Here is a 13471-nt window from a genome sequence, read left to right on the forward strand (position 1 = left end):
TGGAATGACGAACAAACGAAGACGTACATAGTGCCCCAAGACGAAGGAAACTACAACTCCCACCGGTAGATCAGGACCTCCTTGTCCACTGCCACTAGTGGAGAGACGGCGAAGGAGAAGGAGGGTAGCGATCTACCAGCGAGGGAGGGTGGCATCAGAGGTGCCTTTCTGGGATACCAAGTTCTACTATAAATAGCAAAGGGTGGTTGCCTCACTATTTGAAATGGACCTTCCTCACCTTAAGCTAAAGTAACCGTTATCGTAATGAAACCGAGCAACTAGATTTTGAACCATCTCATAATTTCTTGTAAAATTTACTTTTACAGTTAACAATGAAAAATCATACTGCAACGATGTTGGTGGCGCCATAATTATCTTCTTAAATAGGGAACACGTCAGCGACGGGGGTGCGTAGAGAATACAAATCTTGTGAGAAATACCAACCTTTTCTAGTTGACATCAATCCATAGGCGTGCGATGAGTTCCATTGGCCGGCGGACCCCTCAGGAAAATACACGGCTAGATCCGTCTATAAGAGACTGCATGGGGTTTGAGCGTTCACCCACTGACTGCTGCATATGAAGGAGCTGGGCACCGTTGAAGTGCAAGATCTTTGCATGGTTGGCTACCAAGCACCGGCTGTGGACTTCTGACAGAAGGGCGCGACATGGACTGCAGTATGAGCCGTCTCCGTGCTACCTTTGCTTGCAGGAAGAAGATAATGTTGACCACATCTTTGAGCATTGTGTATATGCGCGAGAAGTGTGGCAGGGATGTGTGGGAAGGCTGCATGTCAACATAAGCCTCCCCCCAGATGTGGGCACATTGCAAGACTGGTGGCTCGGGCAAAGGAGACACTTCTCTGGTAAAGTGCGAAGAGGATTTGATTCCTTCGTTATCAATACCTCCTGGCTGATTTGGAAGCAGCAGAATGTGAGAGACTTCAACAGACAATCACAACAAAGATCGGCCACGCAGCTGATAGACATGGCCCTTGACGAGGTGAAGACTTGAAGGGACGCAGGTTTCGGAGTAGGGGGCTTAGATCATTTTGTGAGAGAGTGAACCTTTTGTTTGTTTCAGTAGTGTAAGGTGTTGGTGTACCTAGGTTGGTGTTCGCACCCACACTAAGTTCTTGTAATTATACTTTCTCCCTTCTATAAAGTTAAGATACACCATTGACGTACTCTCGAAAAAAAAACCATAGGCAACAGAAGCAGCACTACAATACTCTAGGTTACTGGACAGCGACGGCCATTTTGACATGCTTTGTAAGTACAGAATACTCTAGGACGCATGATTGTGAAGTCCATTTTGGCATAGATACAATATTGACCTACCAGCCGGGAAAGGATGGCCACCTCATTGTTTGGAAGAGATGAGTTGCACTTCTTGGTGTTTGGTCTAGACACCCCTTTTGAAAATGGAAGGATGGCCATTTCATTTCATTTTACTTTTGAAAATGAGACCCCCCCCCCCCCCTCAAATTTAACCTTGGTCCGATATAAGAGTATGTTATCATAATCCAAACTTCTTGTTTGCTAGAAGTTGATCTTTCGTATTGAGAAAAAAAATCCTACAAACTGATGCGCATATCACAGCATGTTATGGAATGCAAATTTCGAAATGAATGGTGGGCAGCAATTCATATGGCTCCTAAGCTCGCGTGCTCCCGTATTGGAAATAAAAATAGCATTTGCAAGTAAATAAACTAAAAAGATGCACGTATGCAAGTGTTTGGGTACTATGTTCATACGCGAAACTTCATGGAATTTTTGCATTTTGTAGTGCGTAGAGAAATTAAAAAATTGAAAGCATGTCCTGATCTTTTCATCACATGTAACAAAAGGGAAAGTTTTTGAGAAATGGAAAAGCTTCATGTCTCGATGCATTTTTAGAAGAAATATGTGCGTTCCCAAAAATAGGACACATCCAGATTTACAATGCTACCCTCGCAGTGCTTGCCGCCACAAGTAGTAGCACCATGAGACTCATGGCCTCTGCCTTCGCCCACAACCGAACATCGGCCCATGATCGCCTCAAGCTTCGTCATAACATAGTCCACATTGGTTTTCGTCAAGCTTCATAAAATTTGATTAAATTTCTAGAGAAAAATATATGTACATACAGTTCGAAATATATATCATATATATGAAAATACTCCCTCCGGCCCATAATGTAGTGTGAAAAAACGTCTTACATATGGGACGGAGGGAGTATATTTTAAGACGGATCTAATGGTATTAATTTTCTATTCTAGATGTTGATTTTCCTTTTATAAACTTTATGATAGTTTACAATGCTTGACTCGAAAAACATCAAATACACGCTATATTTTGGGACAGAAGGAGTATAACGTTGGCATGCGTAGTTTTACTTGAAAAGTCAACTCAAAAAATATTTTTTAAAGTTTTTTCAGAAAAAAACTCTAAATCATGTGTTCACTGTTACGTATTCTGAATTATATATAGGTATGATCATGAAGCGCCAGTGTGGCTCCAATCCAAAGCTCACATGGTAGGCCCCAAACTAAGCTCATATCAGTTCCACTCTTCCTTGGACAAGTGTAACCTGGTTCTCCATTTTTCCTTTTGGTACCATCACCGGAGAATCGCTTCTCTGCCCACGCTTGATCGACTGGTGGCCATACTAAAAGTTGTACAGAAGCTTTCGGATTCGACTCTTGGTAGGAAGCGACGAGCCTGGACACTTACGAGTTACGTGGTATTCGCACTGACCGAATGGTCAAGATCATCGTCGGATTATGCGACACCCAAGCAAGTGAGATAAGCTCCGAAGATTCTGATGTAACAAAATAAACAAAACCCTGTCTCCAACAGAGAACACGGCGATTTACCGAATTTGCAGGCTCAGTCTTTTTTAGGTGCTCATAGAAATAGAGTGTATGTGTGTTCATAGAGGTGAGAGTATGAATGTGTTATATGTGCGTCTGTGTGTCTGCACTGTGTTTCTGAAGAAAAAAACGATAACAGGGTTAGAGGGCTCCTAGACCGTCCAAGGTGGGCGATGCGCACAAGACTAGAACAAGTCGTAATGCGGTCGATTACCGCTTCGTTCGTTGCTTCTGCAACCGCTTCAAAGCGGCGGTCGGGAGGGGATTCTTGCCTGTTTCTCTCGACACCGGCAACGACGTGGGTCCTCGTCCTCTTCGTCTGCCGCTCCGACGGCGAGACCAAGCAGGGACCCCGACAGTTTCTATCCGGTGGGGAGATAGAATAGGCATAGTTTTGCTTTTAGAGGTGTTGCATCAATGGTGGGACAGCGTTGCGCCGAAATAATCTACTTTTGCTCTTCCCCCATCTTGGTGGCACTCTAATGGGTGGCGCCGAGGAACAGGTGGCTCGGTCTTCTCGCTGGTCTTCAGATCCGGTGAGATTTGTGTTTGATGGTCGGCACACGGCACCCGTTTGGCGCTGGTGTCAACCGTCTTAGATTGTGTTTGATGTCTTGCAATGGGGTGTGTGGATGGCGGCAAACAGCGGCGTTCCTCTTCTTCGATTGCATCGGATGAAGTTGACAATGTTGGGATCTAGCGGACATGGGAAAGAACCCCAGCCGACGTGCCACAAAACCTCGGCCCCACCGCTTGCGGCGGTCGGCTCGAAAAGCATCATTGTATGCGAAGGTGCTTCTCCCGATCTGGGTATGACGACAGTTTCCTTCTTTCTTCAGCGTTGCCTCGATGGCGGTGGAGGACGATGGCAGGCGACATTTCGGTGTGGCACAAGATTCAGTCGCGGTGAAATTTTAATTTTGCTTCTTGCACAATCTTTGATGCAATATTGCAAGACATCTATGTATGCCTCTTGTAATGGCCCCATGTGTACTATTTGTAATCCGTTTGTTTAATCAAATATATGTGGTTATTTAAAAAAAATAGGCAGTAACCAATCCGTGAACATTCGCGCCATTGTGTATAAAACCAAGTGAGTGTTAAAATGGCGGGTGTTCTAAGCAGGAGGTGGCGATGAAAGGTGAATTTGTTCGGGTCAAAAGAAAAGAGTGCAATTTGTTCCGCTCAAGAGAAGAAAAAGGCGTAGTTTGTTATTCTTGTTGGAAAGTAGCCAAAATCATAGTGCCCAAGATACATATAAGTTTATCATGATGAAAAGGCAGGAAAGAGACCCGTTGCGCCGTGCATCATATTATCTTGCTGGCCAAAAATACTTGGCATGAAGCACCAGATGCTTCCGGGCCAAAATGCAAACAAGCAACTCCTCCACAGCAATCAGGGCCTGAAAAAGACTTGGGCAGGGTTTTTTTTTTTTTTTTGAAACTTGACTTGGGCAGGTTTCACAAGTCACTATACCTTTTGCTTGGGCAGGTTTCACAAGTCAATATACCTTTGGCCCTCTTTAACACTTGGAAAGTTGGAATCATGCTCTCATGAAGAGATAGTGAGACATAGCCCCCAACTCAATCTGGAATTCTGGCTTTTCCGTCTCTAGGAAATTTTTCCTGCAATCTTTTTGGCTCTAGTGTATCATACCAGATAATTTTGTTCTTGTACCAACAGTATACCAGCGAATTCTGCTATTAATATTATCTCACGGAATGGTACTTTCGGATGCAGCCATGCACAAAGTTTTTTGGACAGGAAGCTTGATTCATGATCCTAAAAAAGATGGTAGAAAACAAGATGCAAGTTCCGCAACTCTACATCATCACCCATCAGACAGATATCTTTGAAGCTTTGCCTACAAACATGCTCAAGATAAAGATGCCGGGCAAAAGTACACGTGAGATTCAGTTTCTGAAAGACGAACCCAAGTTTCTACAAAATTGCGCAAATGGTGTTGCCACCAAATGTTAACAAAGAGGAATGAATATTCACATGAAGTTATTTCTGGCAATTCACAGCTTTTTCGGCTATTTTGCCGTTGGCTGCACCCTTGTGGAAAGGCCAGAAACTAGCCAGCCGTTCAAGCACCCCAGCGCCCTTGGAGAAGTATCCTAAGGCCTGTGTAGGTGCAGCCGGAGGAAAGTCCTCAGGGGGCATCGCAAATGGCCGCACCATCTTCTCAAACTTGTCCAGTGTCAGGCAAGAACCAACTTCCTGCAGTCTCTCGGGCCCCATTATCGGCAGGGTGTGCTCCTGGAGCAATGGAGATGTTTCACTGGTTTTGTCCTGGACCAACCATACGTTCTGTTAGTAACCCTGAATGCGTGGAGTACGAAGCAAGCAGAGACGTGGGTGAGAGTACCTCGAGAGGGCTGAGATCAGCGCCACGACTGAATGTCATTTCGATCCGGAACCTTTTCTCATCTTCTAAAGGAACCTGTAAATAGTATATTTGGTGAGCATCAGAAGTTTCCAAGTACACGGATAATACCAATATTGGCAAAGAGCGCCTATATGGATATTCTGTGGATGCTACAAAATCAGATGAAAGTTACAACCAACTTTCCATGTACAGTAACATTTTGATAGGCATGCTGGATGTATAGCTAGAGGCAGTAGGGAAAAACACCCAAAAAGAAAGTGCACTTTTATTGCTATCACTTTGTGAAGAATATAATGAAACACTTGATTTAAAGAGAGAACCGACACCAATACCATTTCAACTAACATTGATCTCTCTCACATCACACAATTGTTCCATCCTTGCAGACACTTTGCATGACGTACAGGATAGGACTATTTGGATGGAAAGTAGGTTTGCCATCAATGCAAGATCAGATAAACAGAATCCTATTCCCAACTTCATTACATGAGCAATGGAATGGTTCTAGAGCGTCCATGCATATACCATAAATAGACTAAGGCTTTTCCAGGCAAAAAGAGTCAGACTACAAGGGGATGCCACTACTTAGTCACATAACACCTTATTGATAGGAAATGACCCTATCATAACGTATTATCAAATAACCATTTTCATGACATTTAAAAAATAACCAAATCCTAACTTATTTGGAAAAATGACTTGCCTACTACGCCATCCCAGGTAAATGGTAACCAGAAATACTAACAAAAACTAAGACACTTGGATGGAAAGTAACAAATACTGAAGAGATTATGTCACTTGGCATAATCAATAGATGATTTGATGCCCAATTTCATATACTGATGAAATACAGAGATCCCAACATAGCAAATGGAGATGGTATATTAGGTTGTAGTTTTCCCATGATTGAGGAATGAAGAAATATCTAATTGCACTGGATGCTATATAAAATCACCCCTCAGTCCATCAGTGAAATGACGCTGCACCAGACAATTGGCATGCAACACTCCATGCTGCATACATAACTAGCAATAGTGCCAGCCCCCCACACAACCGAGTTATTTTGACTGAAAGCAAAACAGCTAGTTAAGCACCAAAGCAACCGAGTTATTTTGACCGAAAGCAAAACAGCTCGTTAAGCACCAAAGCTCCCCTCAATTGTAGTTAATACAGGTTTACATGAGTATTGCAAGTAGGGCATTTGAGCACTGAAGACTTTCTGAAGAAAAAGGATCAACAATACTTCATTCCCACGAGAGTATTTGAGTAAGTAAGATAGCTTTTTCAAGAAAAGGGTCAACAATACTTGATTCTAGTATAAGGTTAGGAAACTTTCAGCTCAAAGTCTTTTGAAAATGCTAACTCATATAAATAGTAGAAATATGCAGGATTATTTATAATTATAATATAATAAAGGTGAAGACTGTTGACAGACATATTGAGAAATATCCTTACCTCTGTATTTTCGAACATTCTAAGCACAATATTGCTCATGTAGTCAAGCTCCCTGGTTCTATGTAATCGGTCCAAAGTACTTTGGCAGACAAGGCTATCCTCTCCATGTAGAGACTCATCCAAGTTGCAATACCGAAGGACATTCATCAATGAGTGTATATGGGATTCCTGGTGGAGAAATTGCACAAGTCAACTCTTGGATTTCCAAAATGATGATCAGAACAAAGTACAGAAGTGCTCTGGTGTACCGATGTGAAATAAAGCCTTGTGCGGACATGTCGGTCCGGTGTCTTCACATTTGCATACCTGAAATAAAGTATTATTAGAACAATCAAATTTGTATGCAAATCAGTACAAACTTAATGTCGCAATAATCTGAAAAAACATGCACGCACTTAGGATCTAAGCGGTATTTAGTTTCTCTATCGTCTTCGTCTTCTTGGTCCATTGACTTTTCACTCGTGGTGCTAGATCTTCTTCCATCCTCATTTCTTACTTGAATCTTTTGCTGGTGCTCTACTTCTTTTGTTGGTAGGAATAAAGCTTCATCTTCAGTAAACTTCGGGTCAGCAACACAAATAGCTTCTTCACGAGTGTTCCGTAAATCAATTAGAACTTTTCCCATTAACCGGCGTGCTATCTAGGAAAGCCAATAAAAGTGAAGAACACATAAATAATTCATCATCTGGAGATACCGTATGCATAGTATGCATACGATGTTCTACAACGACAAAAAAAGACAGTGCACGTCTAGCTTGACAACAAACCTTTGATCCAATTTTTAGTTTTTGCTTTGGGTTGATCCCGTACTCATTTGGAATAACACCATCAGCAAGAAGCTACAAGAATCAGTGTTAGATAAGGTTTGAAGAACATGTAAAACACTCCAAAGAACTTATCGACGTCAATTAACTATCGTAGAGCCTGGGCAAATAATTAAGGCACTGAACTAGCTACCGTTTGCCCATTAAACTACCAACAAAATTTGCACGATTGGCTCAAATTTGTATGGAGCTTCCTCGGCTGAGACCGGGCAGCTGCCCAGGGTCGACGGGAGCTAGCTCCGCCACTGAAACTGAATGTCCTACAATGGATCTAAGAAAGAGAAGGAATGTTAAAACACGTAGTTACGTAGTCTCGCTCACAGATCACTTCAACTTAAGAATTGTATCATCCGTTAAATTGAAATGGTCATTACAGTCCTATGATTATGGTTATTTTAAAGATTCAACATATGTGCCTCCAGTAAGCAGGCAAGGCTCTACCCAATACAATGATACAATAGGGTGCCTTTCCAAACTTGTGGCTAGAAAACAATGAATTCACAGCTTTGGTGAAATGTATCCCCAAAGCTTTGCTTGTCATACGTACTCGGTTGCTTCTATCAAAATAATGTGGCTATATGATGTAAATACAAAATATATGCTTAATCAATAACTTTCATATATAGAATCAAAAGAAATATCAAACAGAAGAGTACGAAATGTAAACTTGCTTACTTGAGCAACTTTGTAAAGCTCTTCCAAACCCTTAAGATTGAGATGAGCATTATGCACGAGGTCATATCTGTCATGGCATTCAGTAGTTCAGTTGTAAGGCTTACGTGTTACGCCAATTACAGATTGTTGTATTAGGATGATGATGTAATTATTCTCAAGGGAAAAATGAGCATATTATGTATAAGCTGAACAACAGCACACACATCAATTTCTAACTTTCTGAAGTTTGTTGAGCTAGTTTTGTTTCTATGTTTTGGAACTTTAAACCATGGATATCTTCATGTCATATTAAGCATTTATACACTGAAGGGGCATTGATTGTTTCAAATGGATGAAGGATGCAAGCTAGTATATGGGAAAAAGTTAATTTGCCCTCCTTAAATACAGAGATCACTTACTTGCACGAGTCATAGACATCTGGAATCTGTGTAATGTCAAATCGGCTGCACAGTGATTTAAAAAGCACCATGAGTAAAATAAGCTCAAAAGAAAACTCAAAAAAATGATTTACAACATTAAGAAATATTCTGAAGGTGAAACACTTTACTCACTCCTTTCTTTCATTATATAAATCTCTCTCAAGTTTTTTCCATCGAGCAAACATCAAGAGGAAGCTTTCACTACCACAAGGTAAACCAGCAGCAATACGAGCAACATCAATTGTCGTTTTCCCAAGAGCCTTTGCTTGGTCGTATCTAGAAAATGAGCTTGTCAGCGCAAGCTTCTCCTCTTCGCCTTCAGCAAGCAGCTTGACTTGTGCAGTAACTTGTTTCGTCAACTTGGCCTAATCAATGTACAATAAGGAGTCATTAGTTGCAACATAAAAAAAGTATGCAGCTTAGAAATTTTATCTAGGACTGAAACCAAACATTTTTTGTACTGAAGCCCTACAGGAATCAACTATAACACACACAAAGACGGGAACTAACAAATTTAATTATGTGCAAGAATTTTCAAAATAATTGTGTGATGTTGATGCAATTAAGACAGAAGTTGTGTGTGCATCCCTAACTCCATATGACAGCACACCCTGCACTTAGGCAACAGACTCTGATAGTAGACCTACATGCCAACTCACCAGCAGACAGCTGTTATATAGTGCACTGCACCGCCACAAATTCTCAACTTTCATTTGATTAGCTTAGACTGGTTATCTTCATGATCCCACCAAAGAGTTGGCACATTGGGTGTGATGAATCTATAATAGTGAGCTTTGGGTGTCACCAAAGAAATTTTCTTAAAATTATTTGAATGGCAGAAGACCTACCCAGACTTCTTGATATCTTATTGAGGCAACTCAGAAAAATATTGTTTGCATCATTATGACTTGAAGTACAATTAAAAAAGTGACAAAATATTTTTCATCATGAATTATTCAAAACAGAACAGCAAGTACATCATTGATAAATATTGTGAATAATGCTAGATATGTTTAAAACAAAAGATTTATCTTAGATCCATTCAATATACTTTACCATCTTAGGAAGAAGTTCAGAAGCATCTGGAGGCAATCCTGCACCATCAACCATCCATGGAAACTCCACCGATCCATTGGTATTATTTGCTTTAGCATTTGAAATGATGATTTCATGCAATCTAGTCTGAAAAGCAAATCAGTTTACTGAACATTAGCTAACAATAAACGATGAACTAAACTCACGTGATATTTAAGACAATTAAGAGGCAGCGGGAACTGGGAACATGCTAGCTCTTCAAAGATATACGAGTTTAATACAGTGGAATTTCGGACTTTCCTATAACTACTGACTGAATATCACATCACAGAGCTTCTGAAGATTGCCAAACAACAGTAAGAATTATTGAGGTAGCAGTTAGATTCAACATTCATGGGTGTGAAAATTTAACAGAACTGCTTGTGGTCACAGCAGTTCATAGAAGCTACATACTTAAGAGGCAACATTATCATCTCCTATATGTTCCAAAGGCAAGACCTAAACAATGTGGAAACTTTGGCATGACGGGATCTGCCTCGAGCTAAAAACAAATAGTGACATAACCGTGCATGTGCTGCCTTTTCCCGGGAGCTTTAGACACCCACTTGAACCCAGGTGAAAAATACAGTGTGTTTATCAAATTTTGAAAGCAAACCTTAGTTTCATCCATCTCAATGCTAGCATCTTCCAATCCATCTAGCATAGACGAATCTTTACTTACTAGAGAGACCTGAAAAAGTTAATACAAAAGATAAATTTGAGAGAGAGGTGAAATTAAGGAACAAATGAATCAGCTAGAAAACAAGCAACAGACCAGTATGGGAGTTAGTTGTCCTTCCAAATCAAGAAGACCTTTCGCAAATGCTGCAGCAGACATCTGACATGTACACCATCAGAAACAAATGAATCAGGATTGACTATTAGCATATGAGAAAAAATTATGCATGCCAATATGTATTTTGAAATGAGTTGCTCAAACCCCAGTCCTAGACAGAAGATACACTTAACATAAAAAAGGGCAGCCCGGTGCATGTAGCTCCCGCTTGCGCAGGGTCCGGAGAAGGGTCCGACCACTTTGGATCTATTGTACGCAGCCTTTCCCTACGTTTCTGTAAGAGGCTGTTTCCAGGACTGACCTCATGGTCACAACGCAACAGCTTTTACCACTGTGCCAAGGCTCCCCTTCAGAAGATACACTTAACATAAGCGAAAGAAAATAAGGACGATATCAAAAGAGAAAAAGGAGCTGCTCGGCAGAAGGATCCATGAGGGGATCTGCTCAGTTTTCCTCCTGCCCCGACGCCCTAGTCTTCTTCACCAACATCGGCACCCCAAATAGCGTAACATGCCTACTATTATCAGGGCACCTCATGCTGCCATGAATGTTACTGAAAATACCAGGAATAAGAAATAAAAAAATCAAGGTTTTCCCATACTCTCTTCACTATTGTCACCAGTGACAACATCAGCTTTGGCACACTCAACATTTTGCTTGAGGCAAACTTCCTCCAGGAGAGCAACCCAGGAGGCCCAAAGTTCCTTTTCTAGATACCTGACTGCTCAAGTCTCACCTTAAGATTTAAAATGAGACCACCCAGGGACCAGCCCCAAGTAGCATTTTATTACAGAATAAAAGCCCATCATGGGGACATGCAGGCGACGGCCCAACATGGAGGCACGCATATGACGCATTTTGTCGAGCCCAATGCCACGTCGCCGTGCCCGCCCGCGCGCTTCGCATCCCCCCCCCCCCAATCACCCTTCGCCGCTCCCGCCCACGCGCGCTGGCGCCTACTTCCTGGACTCTAGGAGATTTCCTCGCCGCCGCCACCAAGCAGATCGATGCCGGCCTCCCACCCCCCGGCAGACGCCCGCGACGCATACCTCCCAACTTCACCCCGCGACGAGAACGCTCGGCTGCCTTCCCGTCTTGCAAATCTGCAGCCCCGCCAACAGCTGAGCGGTGCTCGCAGAGTCGATCAGAGGATCACGTCGGCCGAGATGAAGGCGTACGAAGGCCTCTTCGCCACCCCCATCCCTCTGCCCATCCTCTCAGCCATCGATCCCATGATCGCGCCGATCACCACGGTGGTCGCCAGCAGCCCGATTCAGGCATGACCGCGCCCTCGCGCCCCACCGTCGACCTCTTCCCCATGGATTACGAGCCCAAGATCCTGATCTGGAATGTGCGTGGCCTCAACGCGCACGCCCGCCGCACCGCCATTCGCTCACTTGTTGTAACCGCTAATGTGTCCATCGTTTGCCTCCAAGAAACAAAGATGGCTTGGGTTTGCTCGTCGATTGTCCTCGAAGTGCTTGGCTCGAAATTCGACGACTATGTTTACCTTCCCGCGAACGGCACCCGTGGCGGCATTTTGCTTGCCTGGAAAAGCAAGGAGGTGGCCATCTCGGACCCTGAGTTTACGTCAAACACCTTGACGGCCAAGGTGTCCGCCCCCTCCGGCGTGCGCGCGCCATGGTGGATTACCGTGGTCTATGGGCCACAACTGGACGCCAACAAGATCGCCTTCTTACAGGAGCTACGCGACGTCCGGGCGGCTTGCGACGGCCCCCGGATGCTTTGCGGCGATTTCAACCTCATATACCACGACGAAGACAAGAATAACAACAACCTCAATCGCCGCATGATGGGTCGTTTCCGGCATGCAATCAACGACCTCGCGCTCAAAGAGGTCTAGGTCTACCTCAACGGTTGGCGGTACACATGGTCCAACAAGCAATCACCCCCAATCCTCGTGCACCTTGACCGCGTCCTCTACACCCCCGATTGGGAGGACCTGCATGGGGAGTGCCACCTTCGATGCCTCGCCTCCGTCGTTTCCGATCACAGCCCCTTGCTGCTTGATTGCAAACCGGTGCCGCCAGGTCATCTACGATTCCATTTCAAGGAATTCTGGATGTGGTTGGATGGATTCCACGACATTGTGGCGGGCACCTAGCACTCCGTCCACGACGACGACCCCTTCCGTCGGCTCATGCGGCGCATGCAAATCACCGCGAGCTTACTAGTTGGAGCACACGAACTGTTGGCAACGTTCACCTCAAGCTTGCAATCTCCAGGGATCTCCTTCTCAGGCTGGACACCGCGCAGGAGAGCCGATCCCTGTCCCCGCACGAAGACTGGCTTCGGCGGCAGTTCAAGGCCTCCTACCTTGCCTAGCCTCTCTTGAGCGCACCATCGCCCGACAGCGCGCCCGCATTGCGACTCTCAAGGACGGCGATGCCAGCACATCATTCTTCCACCGGCAATGCACGTATCGATGGCAGAAGAATCAGATACACAGCCTCACGGTGGACGGCACCCCGATCTCCGCCCCCTGCGACATGGCGGTCGCGGCCTACGCGCACTTCGACGCCCTGCTCGGCCGTGAGGCGCCCCGCGATTGCAGCCTCGACCTCACCGAGCTGATCACGCCCACAAACCTCGACGACCTCGACGCCCCCTTTGACGCCGAGGAAATTTGGCAGGCGGTGAAGCGCCTCCTGCTCGAAAGGCTCCCGGCCCGGACGGCTACACCACCAAGTTCTTGCGCTTGTGCTGGCCTATTGTTCGATAAGACTTCGTCGACATTTTTCAGCAGTTGTACGAGATGTGCGGCCGAGGCTTTTGCTCCCTCAACCAGGCGCTGCTCACCCTGCTCCCGAAGCGCGCGACGCTCGCGGCCTTGGTGACTTTAGGCCCATAAGCCTAATTCACCTCGTCGCCAAAATCTTCGCCAAGGTCCTTTCACACCGCCTCGCTTGGAAGCTCTACAGCCTCGTCAGCACTTGCCAGAACGCATTCATCCCCAGGCGC

General features: G+C 44.5%; 1 protein-coding gene across 4 annotated transcripts in view; it reads right to left on the reverse strand.

Moving 5' to 3' along the window:
* Positions 1–4627: 4627 nt before the first annotated feature.
* Positions 4628–13471, reverse strand: part of LOC123087243 (inositol hexakisphosphate and diphosphoinositol-pentakisphosphate kinase VIP2) — a 31754-nt gene continuing 22910 nt past the window's right edge. For all 4 annotated transcript variants that reach the window (XM_044509204.1, XM_044509205.1, XM_044509206.1 and 1 more), the window contains 12 exons: positions 10469–10531; positions 10310–10384; positions 9676–9801; positions 8752–8984; positions 8599–8643; positions 8201–8267; positions 7469–7540; positions 7097–7341; positions 6950–7007; positions 6702–6869; positions 5226–5300; positions 4628–5149 (listed from right to left, as the gene is read on the reverse strand). In XM_044509204.1, coding sequence (XP_044365139.1) covers positions 4862–5149; positions 5226–5300; positions 6702–6869; positions 6950–7007; positions 7097–7341; positions 7469–7540; positions 8201–8267; positions 8599–8643; positions 8752–8984; positions 9676–9801; positions 10310–10384; positions 10469–10531 — 1515 coding nt within the window. In that variant the 3' untranslated portion in view covers positions 4628–4861. The remainder of the gene's footprint in view (positions 5150–5225; positions 5301–6701; positions 6870–6949; positions 7008–7096; positions 7342–7468; positions 7541–8200; positions 8268–8598; positions 8644–8751; positions 8985–9675; positions 9802–10309; positions 10385–10468; positions 10532–13471) is intronic.

The sequence above is a fragment of the Triticum aestivum genome, chromosome 4A (genome assembly GCF_018294505.1).
Source record: "Triticum aestivum cultivar Chinese Spring chromosome 4A, IWGSC CS RefSeq v2.1, whole genome shotgun sequence".
NCBI classification, from domain to species: Eukaryota; Viridiplantae; Streptophyta; class Magnoliopsida; order Poales; family Poaceae; genus Triticum; species Triticum aestivum.